Source organism: Falco biarmicus, chromosome 4 (genome assembly GCF_023638135.1).
Source record: "Falco biarmicus isolate bFalBia1 chromosome 4, bFalBia1.pri, whole genome shotgun sequence".
NCBI lineage: Eukaryota > Metazoa > Chordata > Aves > Falconiformes > Falconidae > Falco > Falco biarmicus.
Window position 1 is genome coordinate 23,483,829 of NC_079291.1, and position 27,501 is coordinate 23,511,329.

General features: G+C 39.8%; 1 protein-coding gene across 7 annotated transcripts in view; it reads right to left on the reverse strand.

The window, feature by feature from the left end:
* The window catches only part of LOC130147473 (solute carrier family 12 member 7-like), a 77,416-nt gene that overhangs the window by 25,746 nt on the left and 24,169 nt on the right, over positions 1-27,501 (reverse strand). For 6 of the 7 annotated variants that reach the window (XM_056334628.1, XM_056334623.1, XM_056334625.1 and 3 more), the window contains exons 4-12: positions 20,283-20,429; positions 19,489-19,543; positions 15,504-15,634; positions 11,721-11,962; positions 9,076-9,287; positions 7,388-7,555; positions 5,895-5,993; positions 5,131-5,188; positions 2,483-2,657 (exon numbers count right to left, since the gene is read on the reverse strand). In XM_056334628.1, the coding sequence (XP_056190603.1) occupies positions 2,483-2,657; positions 5,131-5,188; positions 5,895-5,993; positions 7,388-7,555; positions 9,076-9,287; positions 11,721-11,962; positions 15,504-15,634; positions 19,489-19,543; positions 20,283-20,429 (1,287 nt within the window). Of the gene's footprint in view, positions 1-2,482; positions 2,658-5,130; positions 5,189-5,894; positions 5,994-7,387; positions 7,556-9,075; positions 9,288-11,720; positions 11,963-15,503; positions 15,635-19,179; positions 19,307-19,488; positions 19,544-20,282; positions 20,430-27,501 lie in introns of those variants that run through there. The other variant, XM_056334630.1, reaches the window with a different exon arrangement.

The window sequence follows — 27,501 nt, forward strand, 5'->3', positions numbered from 1 at the left end:
TGCACCTATATTAATCTCCTTGCATTCATTTTCTTAACTGACCATGCAGCAGCTATATCACTCCAAAACTGCAAGCACTTTTCAAGTCTCAAATCTTTCTTCAAACATCCTGCTTATCCTGGATTCCCTGTCACTCACTTCCCAAACTATGTAAATTTTTTTCTTCCAATTCTTCACTCCTTTTAGATCTAACCCCGATAAGACAGAATCATACTGTCACCCTTTAACCAAATACCAAATTTTTACTTCAAAAGTGAAATTTTTTGTTTCTCTCTCAACACAACCCAGCATTTACAATTTATTGCATTACAGTCCCTTCCCACTCACAAGTCAAACTCCATCATGATTCTGTCCCCCCACCCCAGGATACTTAGTGTATTCCAGTTACAGATACATCTTGCAAGTCAGAGAACATGCCACTGCTCTCAACTGTGAAACAAAGCATCATCATGTTTAATATTCTGGCACATCCTCAACATCTTTTCCACCCCTGGTAGAAAAGGTGCTCTTAAACCAAGGGAACAGTGATAGAACTTTCTCAATGAACAAGCTGCCAATACCGTACGTGCAGAGCAGCCCCAGCCAGTCAAGCTGAGGATGCAGCAGTTGCATTTCCCACTAGCAGTAGCACTGCTACAGTGCTGCTCGCAGAACATTCAGGCAGCAGAGAGGCTACAGAAGCAGCAGCTGCTGTCTTTTTGTCTACTTCTAGATTCACTAACCCTCCTGGGCTCCTGCAGCCATACTAGCATGTTTCCAGTGACCATTCTGCCCTCCAGCCCAAGACTGGAAAAAGACCTAAGAGAAAATACCAAGGATACAGCCCTACCGAGACTAGGCACTAGCAGAAAGACCAGGGAAGCAGTGGCATGGAACCAAGTGATTAAAGACCGAGGAGAAAAGCTGGCAACAGCAGGATGATCTGCCTTTAGAAAAACCAACAAAAAATCCACCACACACAAAAGACAACCCCTCTGCAAAGCATTACCTCTTCCATTTTGCTTTGCTTCTCGACTTTTCCAACCATCTCCTCTAACCCATTCCCTATGTACTCCTTCCCCCTCTTCACAAGTCCCCTCTCATCATTTTCCCATTCCCACATATTCTGCACATACCCCTTCCCTGATGCTTCCCCCCAACCCCACTCAAATTCTCCAGCTAATCCAGCATTCCTAATAGTCCAAGGCACGTCCTCGCTGAGGAATCTTCTCCTCAAGTCACACATCAATGTGCTGATTCATTGTAGGCAACTCAGGAATCAAACCAAGCTGCTGCTATTCCATAGCTAGCCCTCACTGGAGACAGATTATAGGTATCTCTGAATGGAGTCTTAAGCTACGCACCAAGTAATAGCCCATTTTAACATAACATACTACACCGACCTCAGATGTCAGACTGTGACCTAGAGCACACTTCTGATCAAGCCTCTAGAGGTAAGTGTGGTGAAGTAGGGAATACTTATAGGTTTGGTCACATAACTTAGGTATCAAAATAATGATATAAACCTCCCAAAGAGATACACAAAAACAAAGCAGTACTCCAAATCCTCCTCAGGACTCTCTCCACACAGAACACACTATTCTCCTAAATTCAGTCCTAGCTACCTTCAGTGTCAATTTCTTTCTGTGTGCCAAATTTGACAACGGTCCCCTAACTCTGTTCCCAAAATACTCATAGTTACTCAGACATAATCCTTTTCTTTGCATTTGAATCTGTTCTTGGCAGGTTATCGCTGTGCTGTGCAACTGTTGGCTATTCTTGGCAGTTTGAGATAAGCTTTCAAATGCCAAACTTCAGCACTGAAACCACAGTGTTGTTTAGACATTATCAACTTTTGGAATTTTTTTTTTTTTTTTTACTCAAGTCTAGTTGTCTAGTTTTTGCAGATGCAGCCCAGAAATTGTGTTAAATAACTTCCAACAAGACTCCTCTTGTCATCTTTGTTTGCTAGCTCCCTTAATTTTTTCTCAAAGGAACTATTTTTAAAACATGCACAGGGATGTCAGAACAATCTTAATGTTCAGAGTCACGGGACAGAACGCTATTGTTACACCTTTGTTGACTTCATTTAGCTTACAAAAATGAGTAAGAATTAGAATTGTATCTCTACGATATGAGTTCCATAGTGAGATTAAATCAACTTTGCTCACAAATACAAGTTGTAAACACAGCCTGGAGTCAAGAAGTTCAGTAGTTAGTTGCTTCTTACTTCATTCATTTCCATTTATAGAAGACTTATATTCTCAGCTTTGAGCCACTACCTTCTACGTGCAAGAACAAAAATAATTAAATTGCATTGCACAGAAATAACCACATTCCAACTCTGTCCTACAATAGCTTGATCTATTATTATACACAATTAGAACTGAGCTCCAAATCTTTTCCCCACAGTTCAACAGGAATAGCAGAAACAATGCCTCATTGTGTTTGTCAAAACATAAGCCATATTTGAAGCACAGTAAAGAAAAAAAATAATTCTTACTTGAATAAATGGTACAATGCCATCTCTTGCAATGGCCTGCAACAGACGGGGTGCACCAGTGAGACTCTGGAGACCAGCACCACACGTTGAAAAGAATGAACCAATTACAATAACCCATGGAGACGGCCAAGCCAATGTACCGACCACTAGATTTCCATTAACTGCTTCTCCAAACCTTAGGGAAGAGGGAGGAATAAAAAAAAAAAAAAAAAAAAAAAAAATCAGTAAGCATTAAAATGACTTTTAATATAGCTTCAACACCCACATTTCCATTTTTTTTTGAACAGCAGCACTTTTCAAGAATAAACACCATGTCACAGTATGCATTAGAGGGCTTCCCAACCAATTTCTATTTATTGTGCTGTTTTAAAGTAAACATGCTATAATTGATTCATTATAAGTACTGCTTCTAAGTAGACACATAACAGTTTACAGGTATCTTGGCAAACTTTACAGAACTAACAGCAATATCAAAAGTATTTACACATGCATCCTTTAAATCCTTGTGACTGCAGAAGTCTGTTCTACAAGTAATACAGGTATACCCTGGGGCATAAGCAGGAGACTGGCAAATCAGAGTATTAGCCTTTCCTTTTGTAAAGGAGAAACTGCTAGACACAACCACCTCAGGTTATCCACTTGCCTTCTGACTGTCAAGCTACGTGATGCACTGTTTTATGACTATGGCAAAAAGCAGATGGAAGTCAGGAAAAGGTGCTTTAATTACAGTCTTGAATGTCCCATCCAATGACACTGCCTTTTTTTTTTTTTTTTTTTGGTAATTAACTTCATGCTCATGTATGGACATCTTGGGTAAACTATGAAAAGGTTCTCCCCTCCGCTCTGCCTTCCCCTCAAACTGATGTTTATTTTAAAAGCGGGTAATCTTCCTGCAGTTCATCTTAGTTTTATTAGTAAGCAGCCAAAAATCTATTTTAAGACTATCTACACTGTGATAGCATAGATCCCCCCTGCCTCTCCCCCTGCAGTGTTTTCAGTTTCTTCAAAATAAATCCCAGAGAAAATAGAAGGTTACAGACTAAGAAAAGTTGCATGTGTTATGACTGTTCAGATCTGCTCTTAAGCAGGGTCAAGAAATTTAAAAATCAGGTTAATATAATAAGCCAGTGTTCAAATTTTTGCATATGCCCAAGCTTGGATGCATGACTACATGCTGTTTTCAACAAACAGAAAAAGAGCAAACCAAACTCTTTGGAAATGTAGGGGAAAAAACATACTATGCTTCTATGACGACACTTATACAGCTGCACATTGATTCTTAATTAATTAAAATTATAATGTCTGTGTTTTAATTAAACAGAGGGTAGGACCAACTTGAAAAGATGAAAGACAGAAAGATGTACAACCTACTTTTTCCCATGGCAGAGGTGACAATCCATAATGAGAAGAAAAAACCTAAACCCTCTGGTCTTCAAATCAGACCAAGATAGATACATTTTACTTGTTTGCCTGAAATCCAACCTAACAGAACTGGCAGAAGTAGAAAGGGAAGAACACTGATTCAATGCTCTTGCTCCACTGCATCCTGCTCTACTGACAGATCACCTGCACTCAGAGCATGCAAAATTCCACTCCCACCCCTCCCCAGTAAATTTCAAATATGTTACATTGGAAAATGTGAGTTAATGAGGTATTGGTTCTGAATTACTTTACAATTTATAATTCATTTATTATTTTATAAGCATCAGTTTGATTTGGTTTGTGCATTTACTTTGAAGAAAAGGAAATCTGAGATTTTCCCATATGCAGCAGTACCATTTTAAAGTAAAAATTATTCCCCGCTGCTTCTTGTATTAGCTTTAATCAGAATCCAGCTTTTAACTTATGGTTTTCCTTCTAGAGTAAAAGACTGTGTTTTCAAATAAGTTGTCTCAACACCACCTCCATCACTTTTCAAACAATACTTCAATGCCACTGCTTTATCACCAAGAGCAAACTGGGCCTCAGTAGAAAAGAGAACCTGATACCAGCAGGGAAACAAACGTGAAACCTGCCAACAGCTTCATCTTGTCAACTCAGCTTCTCCCAAGGTGGTAATTTATCAAGATCAGGAAATTCTGTTCATGCTTATCTCCCATTACATTTATTCCCATCATGCTTCATATTGCACCTCAAATATCCACAAATATTACATGGGTGAAAACTGACATGACTCCTGATCTACAACTGAAACTTTACAACGAAGTCATAAATCCAGTGGAAATCTTAGTCCTGATGATGCATTGCAGTCTCTCTCATGAACTTTCCTTGTCATGTAAGTGTCAATCTGTTTCTGTTTTTGTTCCTCAGTAGTATATTACTTCTACCAAGTAATGCCACTCCCCTTACCCCCATCCATCAGCTCCACAAGTAGTAACTATGATTTCCTTTCTTAAGCATGTTTTATTACAGCCAGTTCCACTTCAAACATTTCTCTTAGATTCTGTTTCTACTTCTTGAAGGGATACAGCCTAATAACCTGACCATTTTTGTAGTCATCTCAGTTTCACAAATAGATTTTCCTAAAAAATAGGTTTTAACCTAAGGGAAAGAAAAATGTTTCACAGATATTTCCTTGAAGAGCCATTAATAAAAGTCCTATTAACATAAACATTTTCCTGTAAAATTAGAAGCTGAATACAACTTACTTATCTCTTAGTATCACACCTTCTATACAGGCACCAAACAACACTATACAGGAGAGATCTATTACTGAGACTGAAGGAAGATTACACTATAATCATATACATAGAGAGTGAAAACATTCAATTTTTCACCTAGGGATGAAAGTGTCCATGACAAACGTTTTTTTTTTTTTTAGTGTGTGTGGTTGTCATTTTGTTTGTTCTGTGGTTTGTTTTTTTTAAAACTTCCCTGCTGCAATTTTTTTAGTTTATGTTCTCTACAACTGCATTTGATATACAATTGATTTGTTAAGTATTGGAAGCAGCCGGTTCATGCATCATGCAACAGAACAGATACTTCTCTCGTACAAATAAGCATTTGTGTTTTCTAGGTATTGAATGACCAACAATTTCTATTGCTGGTAGTTTTAAGTTTTTTCAGTGGTTATGCTGAGCATAACAACAAAGCAATCTTCCAGCTGATGCATGAAGCTAAAAACAGCTACATCCCATCACTAAAAACATCAACTATATCTTGGAATTTGAAGCACTGCTGGAATATAAAATGTATATATAAATATTTATATATAAAAATAAAATCAGATTTTAAACACTATTTATAAGTATTATTTGTATTTTAGACAAATACAAAATATTTATTTTCAGTTTAGATTTCATTCATTTTATACTCCGGTAACTAATGACATCTCAATGAAAAAACTATGCTATTATACCTACAGAATGCACACTAGGGAAAAAAACCAAAGGAGTCACAGCATAAAGGATACAAATAAAAGACGTCGTTGAAATAGCCAAAATTGTTCCAGTAGGAATAGATTTCTGAGCATCCTTAAGATCTCCAGATCTGTTTGAACCTGCCATAATACCTTAAAAAGAGATTAAATTTATATGTCAAAACCAATTAAAACTAACTCCTTGTAAATAACAAATTTTAATGTTCCTATTCTATTAAAGTGTGATTTAACATCATTATCAATGCAGGCTACAGAAATGTATTATAACCCCGCAAAAATCCTCAATCTATACTTTCATTCATAACTACATTCAGAAATCTGTGTTACCATCCTTTGTTGACTGAACAAATTCCAGAAACTCGGGAAAGAGACAGATAAAAAAAAAATATTTCTCAAGTATAACTTCAGAATTGTTTTTGAAATGGGGAAATACACAGAAATAGCAAAATGTTGGGGATGGGGATTTAGCAATTTTAGCCAGCGTGACCAAATGCACTAACTTTCTATTAAATAGACAGTAGATAATAAGATATGCAAACAAATCAATAAACTAAATAATAGAGAATAATAATAAAAAAAGAGTAGGCAGGAAATACAAGAAGAATGATTAGGAAATCACATGTACACATCCCTGGTTTAATTTAACAGGAGAACAAAAATATTTTCTAGCACATACTGTGACAGGAAGGACAAAAAAAAAAAAAATTAAAAAATCATACAGTAACTTATTCTGCCATCTTTCCTAGAATTGCCCTGACCACTGTTGGAGGCAAAAACATGGAAGTTAATGTCAAGACATTCCAGTGCAAAAGCATGGGCAAACTCCACACAATGCAAGAAACCCTAACCACAGGCTCTGATACGATGAGACGTTGATAAAAAGAGCCTGAAGTAGAGAAATGGGAACAGCAGGGGACAAGAATGCAAAGGAACACCCCAGCCCGGTATCCTACTAGTAAACAACTTCTGACCCGATTTCTGTTGTGTTACTTGATATTGCAATTACTGAGCTGGGAACTTATGAAGGAAAATCTCTCTGGATATTTCAGTCAAATGTGACCTGAGGAAAGCTATATACATCTAACCTAACCTTTAAGCTTGAACCAAAAGTCTCGACTAGTTACTGTTGCAAAAAATATTGGACATTTAAACAAATCACAGGCAGTTCACAGCTTGAATACCTGAAAACATTACCTTAATACTAAACTGTTCTCTCATGCATTTGAAGATTAAAACATTATAAAGTTATGCATCTTAATTTGAATAAGCATTTAATAACACGTGGAGCTTTTGTTTTCTTTCCAGAAAACAAAATAGCACTTAAAATTATTCCCTGTTTAAGTCTTATAACCCCCTAAAATAACCAACCACCGGCTATGTCTGTAGCACCAGAATTTTTCAGGTATATAAACCCTGGGACAACACTAGCAGTATCATTGTCAGCAACGAACATTCACACACACGCACACAATCTTTTTTTCAGCTGTAACTACACATACTCAGTCACGAAAAATAGCTGTATCTACCTGTCACAGATGGGAAATAAATCCCCACAAGCATTGTGAAGTAGGTCATGATGTCTGTAAAAACATAAGGGAGACCACTCATTTTTGTCTCTTCTGATCCAGCAACTGATGGCTGATCTTTTTTCTCAACTATTGATCCTTTTTCTGAATAGCTACTCCACAGATTATCTACAAGGGGAGAAAAAACAAGTGCCAGTGTCATTCTCCGTTTCAGGATACTTAAGTAGTGGGAACGCAATAATCTTATGAATCAGATGGCTTCTCTTACACAAAAATCATGACAATTCCCAACGTTTCCTTATAAAGCCAATAATGCAGCAGCAATATGATCAATACCAATTGTAACTGGTGGGCATTACCACTGTATGCCAGTGGAAGTGCAGCAGCATATGGTATGCATCATGCAAGGTTTTCTCTTTTATTAAAGAAAAAATTAGTTATAGAATTAAATTCTAATATACTTGCAGAATGACCACTTACGCTGCACAGACATGTAGATGTATTATCGGGATGCATTGTGAAAAAATAATGAAACTATTATCTCCAGGTTCAGGCAATCTTAGCATACATTTCTATTTCCTGTTCTTATATTTTGAGGAGCAGGTCAAAAAAGAAATGCGGCTTAGTAATAACTTGACTTCTTTGAGACCCACTGTACAGACTAACCCTGGACAACAGTGACAGCAGAACAGGGAAATGCACCTGCATACAACAAATCCTAAATCACATTTCTTGTTACAAACATTTCAATTGAAAAAGATTAGTTTTTCATTACGGAAATTAAGTTAGTTTTTTAAACATACAAGTTTAGATTCACAGAAACCTATGCTTCATTTAGTACCTTTGTAAGTACTGAAATACTAATATACTAAAATACTAAGTTACAAATACTAAACACATAGTATTTGTGACTTTATATTTCATGTCTTAAACTTAATTACTATGGCAGCAGTGATTACCTAGTGTCCCTATGAAGAGTTGCATATTTATATACATCAAACCTTATTTTAAGGGGAAGCAGGGAAGAGGTATCAGAACATCCATGTCATCCCCAGAAATATTCTTTATTTGTATACAATCCAATCTATTACATGTTCAAAATTAATCTTGTTACCCAATGCAACTGGAATCCCAAGCTGCCACAACCCTACAAAAATGTAAACAGAAGTAAATCTATACATTTTTTAGATGTATCTCCTGCCCAAATACTAGATTGGAAGCTAGAAAGACTGCTTTTCTCCAAACACATCACTAACTTGCTGTATCACACTGAACAAGCCACAGGACCTCATTCCTCAACACACCACCTGTAAATTGGAAACAAGTTCTCCCTCAGGAGAGTTTAAGAATGTATTATGAACCACTTGGGTTGAAATAAGCCTTTGGCATACAAAAGAGCTAAACACTTTAAAAAAACACAGCACCACATTAGCTGTGAAAATCACTTTTTTTTAATAGAACAATAGCTTCTGAAAGAGTGCCTATAAAACTCCAATTAAAATTTGATACTAAAATTCTAAAATCAGATGCAAACTTTATAGGAGGAAGCATGCTCCAGGTAGCAATCTTTCACACAAACAGATTAGAGCTAAAGCAGTAGTGACAGGCTAGACCAGTACATTACTGAACAGTATAGACCAAATCAATAACATCCAAAAATTTTTAAATCACAGTGCTTTCCAACTCACCTGTTAGAACTCCACTCATTATTCCTGGAATTCCTTGAATTTCTGTCACATTATTGAGACTAAAGTAGTCGTCACATGTAGCATTAAGAAAAGGACTATCACAAAATAGGCGCCACAAAGTTGTAGTCTTTGTTTCATTATTGCTTTCAGTAAATTTGGCACAGACATCAAAGCTGCGTTTTGACAATGTACGGTTTCCAAGGAGACAGATACTATAAACAGGAAAATAAAAACAGCAGTCCTTCAATACAGTGCTGTGCATTAAACTATTTTTTGTCTATTCAGCTTCTTTAGAAACCTGTTATAGTACTTATCTTACTCCCTGCACTGCATTTACTAAAACACTATATAGTTTCTGCATATAAAATAATAAATAATCTTTGAAACACCAATCAAGCATTTCTACTTTAAGGTATTACTATCTATTTTGCCTTCTGATTAAATCTTTGGAAAACACAATCAACTCAAGCAGCTTGGCCACTAAATAACAGAGATCATGATCCATTCAGTCCTACAAGAAAGTAGTAAAATTAAGTAATATTTAATATAATGAGGAACCTGACCAAGAAAATACAAAAGTAAGATTAAGCAAGTATGTCATGCCTTTTTCTAGCATAAATATTTCAGATGGTCCTCAAAAATACTAAAATCCAAAAGGTAGGAAATAAGCCAAGATTTAAAACCAGGGAAATTTAAAACCACTGATTGGAGTACAAATTCAAGAATCATGAAGCTGGAAGCAATTAGAACACTCAGAAATAAAAGATCTAAAACTCAGAAGTTTCCAGAAAGCAAATTCCTAACAGCAAAGAATATTAAGGATCTAGGAACATACTTTTACTAAGCTACATCAAAAAAAAAAAAGTTCAGGAGATATTCATTCCAGGCTTCCTTAATAATGAAATGATACAGAATAGCTATGAAGACAAAAGACTGAACAGCAAATACAACATTTGTGTCAGGTAAGTCAAAGAACGCATAGCACATATCCGACATTCTGAAGGAGCTCAGTTAAGAAGCTGATAACAACAGTAAACATACCACCTGGCATTAGAAGTATACCAAGCCAAGCAAAGTACAGACCTAGTACAATGTCCTGTTTGTGACAGCAGTTAGGAGTAGATGCCAGGACACCAGTACAGCTTCAGGGTACAGCATCACAGGGAAGCTGAGCAGATTTAACACAAAGCTGCTGCTAAAAAGATCATCTTGCTACTTGCCTTGTTCATTTTCTTTTGTAATTGCTATTGATTTGGTGACCCTATAGCAGCAGGGTGAATTGATTGAATGCATAGAAACTTCGTCCAGTTTGATTCAACTGGGAGATCATGAGGTAAACTTTATTTTATCACTTGCACAATGGTCAAAGCTAATGGAGGTTTAGTGATGCCAATCTAACTAACCACTTAAGTGGAAGCTGGTCTTTTTGGTGACCAGCTCACCACCAGATCAGCTTTACCATAATATAAAACCACAACTGAGTTTCTCATGTTGAGGCAGACTGGTCAACATGTGAACTTTTATTGGAAAATAACCTTCTGTTTAGCTCAAACAATAATACAGCACAGTAGCTGCTATAAATAAGGTTGCCAGGAACTCGGTAGTCTTACCCATGCTACATATCCAGAGAAGCCCTCTTTTACCTATACAGGTGACTAAAGCAAGTATTTTCCTACTAGAAGTTAGTTTCTTAGAAATTCAAGTTTTCTTTAGAAAAAATGACAGTTTTGAATATAGTTTTATTTTTTCCAATGGAAGACCTGTTATCATTTTACAGTATAGTCATCAAATACTGCTTTAATGCTCAATTCATAATGTCATCAGCAACACTTCAAACATGGAATCTGTAACAATCCCACAGCAAGGGATAGCTTTAGTCCTGCATTAACAGATGGCACTTCGTAACAAAAGTTACCAGGCTATTCTGCCAATGTGTTGAGCAGTATCATTTTGTCTTCTCTCCAAACAGAAAATGGTGTACAAAAAACAACCCATATACTGATAACTGGGCAAAAGAAATAATTCTTAGTGGGCTAATAATGAGCTAAAACAAGTACAAGTTAGAAGCAGTGAGAAGCAATATGCCATGTGTGAAATAATTAAATTTGATTTAACAAGAGGGCAGAAAGCCTTCATAAACACAAATGAATTTAACACTGCAATGTCTCCATTTTAAGTAGGAAGAAATGGAAGTTTCAAAGATTTCCTCATGACAAAAAGTTTGAAAGTATATTTCTTTCATAACTATGGTTCATAGCTACAGTTTTCTTGAAGTTTTCACCTTACACATTTTTAGTTTAATTCTTTAGATAAAGCAGACATATTTACTGTCAGCAAAAAATACCTTCCTGTTCTTTAGGTGTGGATGGAATAACAGCCAGTAACTAAGTACCAAAGAAAATTTTCCAGAGTATCATGTCTTATGAACAACACAAGAAAGATTCAGATAGGTATTTCAAAGTAACAAATGAGCACATAATTGCCTAAAACACATAAAACCCACTACTGAAGCCAACGTGCTTGTATGTTGAATTTTAGCTTAAAAGATGAAATTATTACAGTAGCTATTCCCTTCCCCCCGTTTTTTTTTTTTGTTGGGTTTTTTTTTTTAAATACCCCACTCTACTTAAAGATACTGCACTTACGGAAAGTCAGGTGGGTCAAAAGCAGTCTTAATAACTCCAGCATATATGGCAATGATGGAAAGAATCACACAGGCAAGGAATACCAGTGCAAGTTTGTTGACATACTTTACTCCCACAAAAACTACTATGGCCATCAAAGTGATAATACACGTTCCATAAACTCTCATGTTGTTCAGCATAGCCTCTGTTTCGTCACCAACCTCTTCTGCTTTGAATATTGCAGCGCTTGGAGAAATGTAGGTCTGCAAGAGATATGGCACACTATCACACATATAATAGCAAAAACTTTTTAAGGAACAATTTACTTGAACTTCAAAATCTAAACTTCTGTTACAATATCAGTTTTATTCTCTCACAAACCAGTTCAACCAGATGCCATGGGCATTTAGAAAACATAGAAGTAAAAGGAAGGGGGAGACAGAGATGAAGAAAATGTATTTTGAGAATGAGGTATGCTTTTGATCCAGCTTCTTCTCTCCTCTTTATAAGTTCCCACTCCTTAAATCCATGTCTCTGCTAAGCAGGAAAAACCACTAAGGACAGGGGGATGGGTTGGGGTGGCTAGGGAACTAGCAACAAAATTGGGATGAAAAAGCCAAAACTATAAACCATATACACTATCTCAAACCAGATATATCCTCAGATTCATCTGAAGAATTTGCCAATTAATAATTCCATTGATGGAGACCAAATATGAAGTCAATCAAAACCATAAAAACACCTGAAAACATTTCCAGTACTATCACCCCTGCACTACATTTCATAAAATTCAAAGAAAGATATCTGAAGCATCGTACCTTGATAAGTGTTTTTAACTTTTAATCTGAAGTTGCAACAGCACAATTTAAGATCAATGTGACAAAGCTCAGTCCCATGCTAAAACAGACAATTTAAGCAACTGTAATTTCAGATAGGATTCACTTACAGATCTCAATTTCATGTCATTTTTTTCTGGGTTCTACCCAAAAAAGTTGGAAGCACATCTTATAGGACTTATACCGATAAACACAAATGAAAAGACAAATTCTGACCTATAGTTCTGAGATGTTTGTGTACAACACTGCATGATAAAGGTATCTTTATTGCTTCTACCAACACCTTTACATAAAAAAAAATTATTCTGCTCAGCTGTCAGGGGAGTACTGGGGCTTGAGGCAACTCCACTCCTTCAAAACAACTGTTAAATTACCCATTTTAAAACTAACTTCTACAGGCAGGAAGAAACTTTGAGCAGGAAGCTATCCTGATATGTCCAGAACCAAAATACAAAGACAGACTTAGGCAATTCTTTACCAGAATTTTCTTAAAATTTAATTAAATTAATTGTAAATTAAATTTAAATCTAGCAAATTGATACTTACTAGAATGCTAGAAGGAATTAAAATTGTCACGTCACCATGAAATAAAAAAAAAGCAAAATGAAAACCTGATTATAGATAGAGTATTTCCATATTGATAGAAAATTCTACATTGTAATGTTGCAGAACTATCAGGCTCTGTATGGAGGTACTCTAGAAGGTTTTCTCATGTGCTTTGTTGCCCTGCTGTTCACAGCTTTTGCTGAGCAAAGTCACAGGCAGTTGACTGATTTCTGCCCCTCCAAATAACCCGTGTTTCAGTGGAGAAAAAAATCAAAATCAGTACTTGGTGCTTTGTGGCTATGACAGGGGCCTGTTCTGAGGTCTTCTGCCAGCTATGACATCCTAGGAGACTTTTCACTTCAAATTCCATAGCTGAACACCCTACATGTTTATTAGCAATACGTAAAGTCAGCATTTACGTAGAGAGAGCAGCGCACCAAATCCAATTCACCACTTGACACAGTACTAGTGGTGTTAATGCAGCTCGTATCTCAGAAGCTAGTGGTAGCGAGTGTGCAGTATCTCTTTAATTTCAAATCCAGGCTTTTTTGAATTTATGACATGGGTCATAGTAAGTAACAAGAAGGAGGAATCCTGAAGTACCTCCTGTGCATACCCACAGTCTCTGGTATGATGACCACTAGCTGTCTGGCTGCTCCTGGATGAAGCAAAGCCACAGCAGCTGGGCCACTGCCGTACAGGCAGTCTTCCACAAGCACCTTTACAGGAATATGGAATTTCACAGCCAGTAGTCTGAAAAGGAGGAATAGATTCTTAATTCCTGCCTCATAAATGTGCCTTTCATGTTCTCAATAACCTTTCACTGGGCAGAAGCTTTCCCCAGTGCACATGGCACTGCCGAGCACTGCAGAAGCTGAAAAGCTCCTGTGAGTTATCCTGGCAATGCCGCTTGATGCCAGGCCCACAGACTTTGATTTGGAAGGAGGAGGGGAGTCCTAGACCTTAAGAAAAAAAGGCTTAAAAAAGGACTTACACTATAATTACCTAGAGTAAACAGCTCTTTTAATAGAAACATAGAGCCAACTAGGTGTGTTGACTGTTTACTGTAAGTAGGTGCCAGATTTAAAGTCTTACAGTCATGATCTGAAAACCAGAATAGTAAAATGTAAAATTAATTCCAGTAGATACAAAATAAGTGGAAGCTCCCCTGAAGAGCTCGTTACAGGATTCAGGGCTCAGAGGTATACAGCCTGGGAAAAGTTAAATAAGATATATGTTGAGAAGTTACAGCAAGACAAAAAAAAAACAAAAAAGAAAAAAAAAGAAAAAAGCTGTTGAAAAGACAAAGGAGGGGTAATACCATGAAATCCACACCTTTGTTAAAATTTGTGAGTCACAAGGAAAGGAACCAAAACCCTCTCATGTTAGATGAAAGAAGAAAAATGAGTAAGACTTCATTCAGAGTCAAAATAAAGGAAGAGTCCAAAGGAAAAAAGATAAACTGACTCTCAAGACAGAATCTTTAGCTTTTCAATTCCAAGTCTAAGATGACCTAAAGAAAGCGTTATGTGCAACTGTATTTTTGTTTAGAAAGAGAGGAGGACATACAACACAAAAGCAGCATAACACATGGATCAAACCTTTTGTAAGTTTGCTGTGGTGCACCGTGAACACATGCAAGTAAATGTTTAAAGAAGAAATTAATTCCTTCACACTTATAAACACACTATTTTTAAAAAAAAAACAAACCTAAAATAACTTGGCATTACTAAACTCAAATGACATTTCAGAGGCCCTGAAAACAAGCACTGTCAACTATAATTTCACATGCAACCTACTGTGGGACTGCATTAATTCTTGTGGCACTGTCATTTTTGATACCAAAGTCGTAGTTTTAAGTTAGTATCAAAATCACCAAATTGTCTCAACACGTTTCCAAATTTTACCTGTTGATCTGATGTCGTTTTCCACAAAACCTTCTGAAATATTTATTTTTCATCTCCAGTTTTTTAGGTCTAGTTTAGTTCTATACCTTTAGTTTTGGAATTTTAGGCATGCCTTACTAAAATTAATAGTTTTCCTTGCAATTCTGTAGGCATACAGTAGCACAGGCATTATTTACGGGACATTTGCTATTTGAACATGTTATGAAGAGGAGAAAACATATATATTGCACCTAGCACAAATTAGTAATTATCAGTTACCGAATTCTGTTTGGTTCCTACTTTAAGTAGAACAAACTTACATCAGACAGCCCTTTATCTGTTTTTGTATTGCTGATCAGAATTCATTGGACTTCTAACAGTCAAAAATAGAGTAAGAATAAATTGACATACTGGAAACAACAGTATCAAAACATTAAAAATCACCAAACTAGGATGCATTTTAGGCCAAATACATTCCTCCACAACCTCCCCAAACAGTTCAAATACATTTAATCTTAAGAGAAACTAGTACTTACCAATAAAATTTCAATGGTACCAAGAATGTACATTGCTCCTGCAAAGGTTGTACCCAAGTAGAAACAAAGTCCCACTGCTCCACCAAATTCTGGCCCTAAAGATCTTGAAATCATGTAGTAAGAGCCTCCAGCTGTGAATTTAACAACAAAAAAAAAAGACTCCAGCCCTTCAGATTAAGGACAGCAGTACACAACAAAAGTTTGAATAATTCAATCAACCTAATCAAGATAACTACTGCATGCATCTCCATTGAAAAGTTCATAGCAAAACTATTCAATCTCTATACCAACTAGGCAGTTAGGGAGATTCACTTTGAAACATACATTTTATGTGCATTTTCTGGGGAAATGAAAGTAAGCACCAAGGGGAAAAAAAAAAAAAAAGAAGAACAAATCCACAAGTAAAACAATCAAAAAGTAAATTAACAACAGGATATACGGGTATAAATAGATGCCAATCAATCTTTAGTTGTTAACCTCAAGCTGTTCACAAACAAACAATAAACTTCCAGAATAATTTCTTTACAAGATAAGGACAAATCAGAATTTGTCTTATTACCGTACGTTATTTTTCTTTTCTGTATGTGAAACCATTAGCACATTTAATACAGGCATTAATTTCACTACCATTTCAAAGTGCTAGGTAGGGATTACTTTTTCTTGTCTACTCATATACTATTCATTTTGTCCCTGATTTTTTCAATTATTCTCACTCATATTTCCCATATACGTGCATCATCTTTCTTTTAAGTCACAAACTACAAGTCTTATTTCCATTGTACCATTGCACTTTCAATAAGGCTCTAGGTTTCAAGCTCTTTATCTTGACTTCCCTCCAACCCCCTCAAGGCACGCTCTCCTCTATCTCCTCTTGAATTCATGATGTTTGTACAACTCGGGACAATTGAGGATGAAAGAGGAGACAAAAGAAGTGATGGACCTTGACAGGCTTGAAGCAGGCCTGTGGCGAGCCTCACTTAGCTCAACAAGGCCCAGTGCAAGGTCCTGCACATGGCTCAGGGCAACCCCCAGCATCAACACAAGCTGGGCAAAGAATGGACTGAGAGCAGTCCCGAGGAGCAGGACTTGGGGGTGCTGGTGGACAGAAAGCTCAACATGGCCCAGCAACATATGCTTGCAGCCCAGAAAGCCAACCAAATCCTGAGCTGCATCAAGAGAAGCATGGCCAGCAGGTCAAGGGAGGCAATTCTCCCCCCACTATTCTGCTCTTGTGAGACCCCAGTCGGAGTGCTGTTTTGAGCTCTGGAGTCCCCAACACGAGAAGGATGTGGACCTGTTGGAATGAGTCCAGAGAAGGCTACAAGGATGCTCAGAGGGCTGTAGCACCTCTCCTATGGAGACAGGCTGAGAGAGCTGGGGTTGTTCAGCCTGGAGAAGAAAAGGCCCCAGGAAGACATCAGAGCACCTTCCAGTACCTAAAGGGGCCAACGAGAAAGCTGGAGAGGGACTTTTTAGTAGGTCCTGTAGCAACAGGACAAGGGGGAATGGTTTTAAACTGAAAGAAGGCAGATTTAAATTAAATATTGAAAAGAAATTCTTCACTCTGAGGGCGGCGAGGCGCTGGCACAGGCTGCCCAGAGCAGCTGTGGATGCCCCATCCCTGGCAGTGCCCAAGGCCAGGCTGGACCCGGCTGGGAGCAGCCTGGGCTGGTGGGAGGTGTCCCTGCCCGGGGGCAGGAACTAGGCTATCTTTAAGGACCCTTCCACACAAACTATTCTATGATTTTAAACAAATATACACCAGCCTTGTATAAAATTAGTCCGCAAATAAGATATACACTTCTAATCAAAGGGCAGAGTCTGAAACTGCTTTTCAAGATGGCTGGACAGCTGAGCCTAAAGAGTGCTGGTGAACAGAGTTACATCAGTTGGCAGCCAGTCACAAGCAGTGTCCCCAGGGCTCCATGCTGGGCCCCGTCCTGGTTAGTATCTTTACTGACAATCTGGACAAGGGGATTGAACAACGACAGCGAGCTGGGGGGGAGTGTGGATGTGCTGGGGGGCAGAGGGCCCTGCAGGGGCGTCTGGGCACGCCGGGCCCATGGGCCAAGGCCAAGTGATGGAGGTGCAACACGGCTCTGTGCCAGGCCCTGTCTGGGGGGCACCGCAGCCCCCGGCAGCTGTGGGCTGGGGCAGGGGGCTGGGGAGCTGCCCAGCAGGGAAGGCCTGGGGTGGGGGTGGCTGACAGGTGGATGGGCATGGGCCAGCCGTGTGCCCGGGTGACCAACAGCATCACAGCTCGTATCAGAAACCGTGTGGCCAGCAGGGCCATGGCAGTGATTGGCCCCCTGCACTGGGCGCTGGTGAGGCTGCACCTCAAATACTGCGTGCAGCTTTGTGACACTCACTTCAACAGTGACACAGAGATGCTGGCACCTGTCCAGAGACTGGGGCACCAGTCTGATGGGGCATGGCTGAGGGAACTGGGGCTGTTTAGCCTCGAGAGGAGGACACTTAGGGGGAGCCTTAGTGCTCCCTACAGCTGCCTGACAGGAGGCTGTAGACAGGGGGAGTCAGTCTATTCTCTCAGGTAACAATCGACAGCACAAGAGGGAACGGCCTCAACCTGTACCAGAGATTGGATAGAGGAAAAAAAAAAAATCTTCACTGACAGGGTGGTCAGGCATTGGGACAGGTTGCCCAGGGAAGCAGCAGAGTCACCATCCCTAGGGGTGTTTAAAAAAACCCGCATAGACTTGGCACTTAGGGCCGTGGTTTAGTTGTGGATTTAGTAGTGTTAGGTTAATGGTTGGACTCTGATCTTAAGAATCTTTTCCAAACTAAATGATTCCATGCTTCAATATGAACAAACGAGACAAAAAAAGGTTTATGATCCATCACCAATCCTTTTGCTAAATATAATGCTGTCATATGAACAGTAAGAGACAAGATCCTGCTGCTCAGAAGGTCTCTTTCAATCCTAGGTTCCTGTCTGTGCTCTCTGCCTCCTCTATATATTCCAGCAGAAGCAGCATTTCTCTGAAACTGGCACCAACAACAACAACAAAAAAAAAAGTGAAAATTAAGACCCGTCTAGTTTAAGACCTGCAAACTTCAAAGAGTCCTGTGACACTCAGATATTAAGCAAAGCTTTTACTATGAACTTTAAAAATATGAGAGGGGGAGAAAAGAGCAGTACATTTTCATTATCTGGATACTGGTTAGAATAACTACACTTCATTATTAGTTTTAAGTATTTGAAACATTTTTATTGTATTTATATTTCCTATATGACATTGTATCCATGAAATACACTTATTCTACACCCTGCACAAGTTATAGCATTTGCTTTTGCTCAACAACTTACAAATCTGTTCTGGAACCCCTTACTGAGCTGTACAGAGTTCATAACAATGCCCGAACACCAGTATTATCAATAAACATATTGAGAAACTGAAAAGGGCAAGAGTTTCAAAGGCTAACTGATTTTACATCTAAAAAAACTTATCAGCTTCATAACTGAAGAGAAACACGTTTATGTATTTATCCTGAAAATTTAAGGAGATAAGCGTAACCTAGAGTGCTTATATAGACAAAGATTTCTGCTGTTAAGACTGGCTGCTATTCTTGCAGGAAACAACATAAGTAGCTCCAGTGTTTAGAAATGGAGTCCAGGCAAATTTGGGGGCAGGGGAAGAAACAACAGCAGCCTTACTTGTAAGTGTGAAGAAATCTGCTTTGCATGAAGACAAGTCTCCGTGAGTTCAAGTTATAACATCTTATCTTTCATTCAAACAGAATTAAGTGATTGATGACAAATGTGTGCTACAGCTCATAATTCCCAGAAAGTCCAGTTAAAAGATTGCATCTCACCTTAAAAAGTAATTTCTAAATCAGTTAAAAGAAAATATGCACTTGACACAAAGGCATTACTCTTGATATCTCAGACTACAGTAATTTTTTATCCCAGCTTTAAACTTCCATCATTTGATCATTCACTATTTCAGATAAAATTCTTCATTACCTGGAACTACACCATTTGTTGCTATTGCGCTCATTGAAATTGCAGTTAGCATAGTCTGTGGAAAGATGAAATAGAGGAAATTTAAAATACTAGAAGTTTTTTGAAAGATGGGGCAAGAGAAAGTGATCAAATGAAAAAAGGTGGGTGTTTTTTTTTTTTTTTTTTACATAAGATGTCACAGCAACTAAAAATAATCATAACTTTGGTTAGGGATATCCAGGTAAATTAAATACTAAATTTTTCAGTAGAAGATTCAGTTAGTTTAGATGTTTGAGACAGTCTTTTGCAAGAACTTGAAGAATACAGGTCACAGAATGTACTTAAAATAAGATGTTCATTATTCCGATTAAATAGTAGTGAAAACCTGACCAAGCGTCACTGTTATGACAATATCATCTACTAGGTCTCACATTTCAAAATATTAATTTATAGATGTAAAGCTGTGGATTGATTTCTAGTTTATATTCCAGTTTGTTCTGTGAAAAGCAGAACAGTTCAAATCTCAATATAAATCATGAAATACTTGCTAAAATCAAGTTTAATAAAATCCATATAATACTTCAGGAAAAAGCTTACTCCAACTCAGAAGATGTAGGCTTCACACAGGCTAGAATGACATGACACTCAGTGCAGATACAGATAGATACACACTCACCAACACCCCCCCATGTGACTCAATTGCATGATATTTAACAGATATGGAGAAACCTTTCTCTGCTGTTCATACATTAGAGGACAACAGTACTCTTGTAACAGAGAATTTGGCCCATATTTTTTAAAAAAAGTTAACTTACACAAGCACAACACATGAACACGATGATGAAAGACTCTAGAACTCCAGCTGTTCCCACAATCCATGTTAAACGTAAGAAAAGGATGACTCCCAAGATGTTTTGCAAGCAGGGCAGGTACACACCAATAAAAGTGCCCATACGTGGAACCTGGAAATGAAATCAGAACGTTTAATTCCTTTGCACTGAACACTTTAAACCCATAAGTACTTTATTCCACAAGCACTTATCACAAATGCTCCATGAACAAATGCCAAGTGAAATTGGTAGCTTCAGAGCGTCCAGCTTTGCAAGTATTCTAAGGCTACTTATGCAGAAAGATCCCTGAAAAAACAGAAGACTACTTGTGATAGCAAACTCTCTTGTTCCACAGGAATTAGGATGAAACCCTGAGAAGGATAGGATGCCCCTTTATCTGTTGATTACAAAGCTTTACAAACCGTTTTCTAAAATACCAGTTACCGACTACCACTGAAGAGAAGTTACTGCCACAATCAAAGTATCAAGTATGTTCTGCAAAAACGTGACCATCCATTGCCCTGTAGCTGGCCCACAAAATGATAATTCCAAGATACATGTTCTCGATTTTAAAAAAAATTACAAACAAAGTATTATGACAAGGCCAGGAGAAATGCAGAGCTGACTACAATTTGTTTCCTCAAAAGCTGTAAAACCTGCCAGAACATAGTATATTTGTTTGCAGTTTTTATCTGCTGGTGATTATCATGGGTCAAGACACACACAAAAATATTCATGCCTCATTAAAATTCCAGTCTTCTACACTTAAGAAGAAATCAGGCCCGAAATATTCAGCTTAAAAACAACAGTTATACACAGTAGGTTTCCAGATAAAGAAGTTCTTCTTAGACCACAACTCAGGCTGTGAAAAAAGGCGTTCAATTTAAACAAATAAGTATTGGTGCTCTCTAAGTGTCCTGGTTTAACACCAGCCAGCAACTAAGTATCACACAGCCTCTCGCTCCCTCCCTCCCCCTGCCCACGGCAGTGGGATGGGGGGGAGAATCAGAGATAGGTAAAACTTGTGGGTTGAGATAAGAACAACTCAATAATTGAAATAAAGTAACATATGCTTAAAATAAGAACAACAACTGTAATGAAAAGGAGCGAGAAAGGGACAAAAGAATTAAAACTCATGGCAGGGGGGGAACAGACCACAAAAAAACACACCCCAAAACCACCCACAAGTGATGCACAATACAATTGCCCACCACCTGCTGACTGATGCTCAGCCAGTCCCCTAGCAGTGATAGGCCCCTCCTGGCCAGCTCACCCCAGTTTATATACTCAGCATCACATTCTATGGTATGGAGTATCCCTTTGGCTTCTTTTCCCATGCTCTGCAACTGAGCAGGTGCACACATTAGAAGTCCTTGATTTAGAGTAAGCACTACTTGGCAACAACTGAAACATCAGCGTGTTATCAACATTATTCTCACGCTAAATCCAAAACACAGCACTACACCAGTTACTAGGAAGAAAATTAACTCTATCCCAGCCAAAACCAGGACAGTAGCTTTCCCTTACTTCATACTATTTATGTATGTCATGCCACACTTTCCTGTCTTTTGATATAAACCCAGAGATATCGGTCCCTTAGTCTGTGGACCACCCCTCTATAAATTCATTAACTTCATTTGTCCACAAGGTGAGCTCCATCTGTTGTAACAGTCTTTCAAGGCAAGAAAGATGGTATGAGGTGTTGGATTGCTGCATGTTGAAGCCAGTTCTGATTCCAACGCCACTGCGCTGGTCCTGTCTCATCAAGGTTCATTCTTCATTAATGCGGCAACTGGGAGGGAGTCAGGTTCAGCTCTCCAAACCCAGAGCAGCAGAGATGGCCACCATGACATACCCTGCACACCGATGGGCATATAGAAATGATAACATATATATACAGCAACATATAGCAATTAACATCACACGACTTACTTTATTGGGTATTTCCACCCAAAATCAAGTCCTCAAGGCATGTATCTGAATTCCCTGTCCTCCCACATTATCCACCAAGTGCACCTAGGTCCTCAAGTAAAAGTAACCTCACAAATGGGTTTGCCTTTGGCCGAGGCAGGGATGACCCAGTGTATTTTTAAAGGTGCACTACAGGGATTTTAGCTCCTCCTACAGTACGTAAAAGCTTTGATTGGGCAGGGTAGCTCAATTAGCAGATCCCCTAATGTTGACTAACCAGGTGGCTTTTGCTAAATGCGTACCCTAATGTTTGAAGGTCCCATCACCCACTGCTCTCAGCATAGTCTTTAACAGACCATTGTATCATTCCATTTTTTCAGAGACTGGTGCGTGATAAGGGATGTGATATACCCATTCAATGCCATGCTCTTTGGCCAGTGTCTATGACATTGTTTTGGAAATGAGTCCCATTGTCCGACTCTATTCTTTTTGGGATGCCATGTCACCACAAGACCAGTCTTTCAAGGACCAGGACAGTGTTGCAGGTGGTGGCATGGGACACCAGATATGCTTCCAACCATCCAGTGGTCGCTTCCACCACTGTAAGCACATTGGTGCTTGCCTTGGTAGTCTGTGGGAGTGTGATACAGTCAGTCTGCCAAGACTCCCCATATTTATATTTCATCCATTGTCCTCCAACCCAAAGAGGCTTTAATTGCTTGGCTTGCTTAATTGCACCACATTTCACATTCATGGATCACCTCTGCAATAGCGTCCATGGTTAAGTCCACCCCTCGGTCTCAGGCCATGTGTTGCATCTCTTCCTTGATGGCATGAAGTGTCATGAGCCCACCGAGCTATAAATAATCTAACTTCATGTTGCCAATCCAAATCTACCTGAGCCACTTCAATCTTGGCTGACTGATCTACCTGCTGGTTGTTTGGATGATCCTCAGTGGCCCGACATCTACATGACATGCTTTTACAGCCAGGTTCTCCACCCAGGCAGCAGTATCTTGCCGCAACGTGGCAGCCCACATGGATCTACCTCTGTTTGCCAGTTGCTCTGTTTCCATTGCTGCAGCCACCCCCACAAAGCATTTGCTACCACCCATGAGTCAGTATAGAGGTAAAGTATTGGCCATTTTCCTCAATCTGCAGCATCTAAGGCCAGCTGGATAGCTTTCACCTCTGCAAACCAACTGGACTCACCTTCTCTTTCAGCAGTTGCTGCTACTTGTTGTAGGGGACTCCATACAGTCACTTTCCGTCTCCTATGCTTTTCTACAATATGGCAGGACCCATCAGTAAGCATGGCATATTGCTTGTCATGTTCCAGCAATTTATTGTACAATGGGGCTTCTTCAGCATGTGACACCTACTCCTCTGGTGATAGTCTGTTTACCTTCTGGCCAGTCCATAATAATTTCCAAGATTCCTGGATGACTGGGATTTCCTATCTGAGCTTGCTGTGTGATCAGCACAACCCACTTACTGCACATAGCATCAGTTGCATGATGTGTAGAAGAAATCCTCCCTTTAAATGCATAGGCCAGCACTGGCAACCAGGGTACCAGGAGGAGCTGGGCTTCCGTGCCAGTCACTTCTAAAGCAGCGCAAGCCCCTTCATACGCTGCCAACATTTCTTTCATTTGGAGTATAGCGGGCCTCTGGTCCTCTGTATCCCTTACTCCAAAAGCCCAAGGGTCAGCCTTGAGTCTCCCCTGGTGCTTTCTGCCAGAGGCTCCAGGTAGGGCCATTCTCCCCAGCTGTGGTGTAGAGCACATTTTTTACATCTTGCCCTGCGTTCAGCCTGGCCCAAGGGCCACTGCTTGAACTATCTCCTGTTTCATCAAAGGCCTGTCATTGTTCAGGGCCCCATTTGACATAGTTCTTCTTCTGGGTCACTTGAAAAAGAGGGCTTACAATCAGACTGTAGTTTGGAATGTGCATTCACAAAAACCCCAAAATGCCTAAGAAAGCTTCTGTTTCTTTCTTACTAGTTGGTGGAGACATAACAGTTATTTTGTTGATCACATCCACTGGGATCTCACTATGTACATCTTGCCATTTTATTCCCTAAAACTGAATCTGCTGTGCAGGTTCCTTGATCTTACTTTGCTTTATGGCAAAACCTGCTTTCAGGAGGATTTGTACTATTTTCTTCCCTTTCTCAAAAACCTCCTTCTGCCATATTGCCCCATATGATGGTTTAATCAATGTATTGCAGGTGTTCTGGACCTTCACTTTGTTCCAGCGCAGTCTGGATCAGTTCACAGCAGATGACAGAGCTGTGTTTCCATCCCTGAGGCAGTTGATTCCAGGTGTGTTGGACACCCCTCCAACTCAAAGCAAATTGTGCCTGCACTCTGCTGCCAAAGGGATTAAGAAAAGTGCATTTGTGAAATCAACAGTGGCATTCATTTGGCTGCCTTTGACTCCAGTTCACGCTGAAGTTCTAGCATGTTTGGTACAGCAGCATAACTTCATTCAGGCCAAGACAATCTATTGCTAGTCTCTATTCTCCATTAGACTTCTGCACTGGCCATATGAGGCTAGTAAAGGGGGAGCAAGTCCTGCTGATCACTGCTTAGCTCTCCAGTCAACAACTCAGCTTACGGATGGGAATCAGGGAGTCTCAGCTAGTGTGATATTGCCATCAGTGCACCACTGGTGTAGCGATCAGCACCTGTTGTTCTCTGACCTTCAGCAACCCCCACAACACAAGGATTCTCCAAGAGATCAGGCAAGGTAGACAGCTACCTAATTTTGTCCATTTCCAAGACAGCTGCTATACAGAAAGCCAAATGGTACCTTTTTGTGTCCTTAAAACACCCTCTCCTAAGATAGTCTATGCCAAGGATACATGGAGCCTCTGGGCCAGTCACAATGGGGCCTTTTGCCACTTGTTCCCAGTCAGGCTCACTTCAGCCTCCAACAGTTAGCTGTTGAACTCCCCTGTCACTCCAGAAATACTAATGTGTTCTGCCCCTTCGTAGCTTGATGGCATTAGGGTATGCGGTGCACCAGTATCTACTAGAACCTTAAACTTCTGTCAGTCTGACATACCAGGCCATTGGATCCACACAGTCCAGTAAACCCAGTTGTCCCTGCCCTCTACCCAGGCAGAGGCAGGGCCCCTCTAGTTCTGGTCATAGGATTCTCCACCAGGGCAGCAAGTGGTGCAGAGCAGCTGTAACGTGGAACAGTCTTGCCCACTTAAGTCTTGCAAAAATGGATTAGAATTCCTTTCTACAGGCTCTGGAGTAAGATCAGCCCTTCCACTCTCCCTAGGAAAATGTCCACTAGAGACTGGAGCAGCAACCTTCATGAAAGAACTCCCAGTTGTGACTGTTCTTCCTTGCAATTCATGTACTCATGCCTCCAGGGTCAAGGCAGATTTTCCATCCCACTTCCTCACGTAATCTCTATGGTTCCACAGGTAAAACCCCAGGGTGTCCATCTCCTGTACTCTCCCTCCTGAGCAGAAGGACACTTACTGTTAATAGCCAAAAGACGTGGGTCTGTACAGGTGAGGAGGTAGGAACTATCCTCTTTGAGTTGCTGGACCTCTTTCTCCACAGTCAAGATGAGGGAGGAAGAGATGTTGTCTTCATATTCCCATAGCTGGCGAGCCACTTCATCCACCATTGATGCCACTTTGTCTCTCCAGCTCATTACTGCCAATAAGTTGACATATGATGCTGGTGTGCTCCATACAAATTTCCACCACATGGGTCACGGGCATTTGACTTCATCTGAATCTGTGGGTAACTATGCATTGTTCAGGTCATGATAAATCATCTCTAGTATGAGTAATTCCCTCAGTAACATGATACCTCTCTCTATTTCAGTCCATTTCCCTGGGCCCCATGTAATATCCTCCTTGAAGGGATGGATATCTTTCCGTCATGCTTGACAGGAGTTGTCTCCAGAGACTGAGGATTATATCCCTCTTCCAATTGCCTTGTCAATGCCCCCTTCCCTAGAAAGTGATCCCAGCTGCTTGGGTTCACAGTCTTTTAATTCAAAACTACTAGCCCCATTATCCCAGCATTGGAACAGCCAGGTGATAACATGCTCACCTGCTTGACAGATAAAATCTTTTTGCATATTTTGTGGCTCATTCAGGGATAGTGATCTGTCTCTTCCTCTTGTTCCTGTGGTGGCCCTGCTCTGTCCTTTACTGAATGAGTCTATTTTCATGTCCAGTTCTTGCATGTAGGGGCAAATGACACCAATACAGGTTGGTTCTCTGCATCACTCATCACCAGGGGCCTGACTAGTTGCCATGCCAGTCAGAGACCTAAGCAGCTGCAGCTAGTTGCCTAACTCGAAACAAGATTGGAACCACCACATTCAGCATTCCTAGCAATAGGATCAGGACCAGAAACAGGGTGTTTTCAACATCCCAAGGGTGTTCCCAAGACTTTCAGATTTCTTAAATGCTTCTCTAATTAGCCTGGAGAAGGGGGAGATGTAGGAAGATGTCTCCCCCATAGGTTGGCTCTCCGAGAAAAATCAGAAGGTGTAATCACTAACTGTTTCCACTAGATGGCTCCCGAAGTACAGAAGTGAGGACAATACCGAGTCCTCACACCAGAATAGTTTCATGATCAAAGATCACAGCAGATCACATGCCAGTATCACAAAGTAAAAAAAGATGAGAACCAGGCCCCAGGGGTGATAAATACCAAATCAACAGCTTAATTGCAGCATATGTTTGCTAACATAATGCAAATACGAGACCAAGCTTAACAACTCGGAGCAAACAAATAAACATTACTACCAGTGACTATTAAACCGATCTGTCATTACCTCAATCCTTCGAGAACCATGTCAGGTGCCAAAAAGCACTGTTGTAGCCAGCAACTAAGTACCATGCTGTTGCTTGCTCACTCCTTTTCCCACCCCAGTGGGAGATGGGAAAGAAAATCAGTGATAGGTGAAACTTGTGGGTTGAGACAAGAACAAGTTAATAACTGAAATAAAGGAAAACATAGTAACAACAACAACTATTGTAATGAAAAGGAGTGAGAAACAAAGAGAGGGGAATTAAACCCAAGGGCGGTGGGAGGGAAACCAAAATGACCAAGTGATACACAATTCAGTTCCTCGCCACCGGCTGATCGATGCCCAGCCAGATCCTGAGCAACAATCAGCTCCCCCAGCTATATACTGAGCACGATGTTCTATAGCATGGAATATCCCTTTGCCTAGTTCGGGTCAGCTGCCCAGGTTCTGCTGCCTCCCAGCTTCTTGTGCACCTGCTCAGTGGTAGAGCATGGGAAAT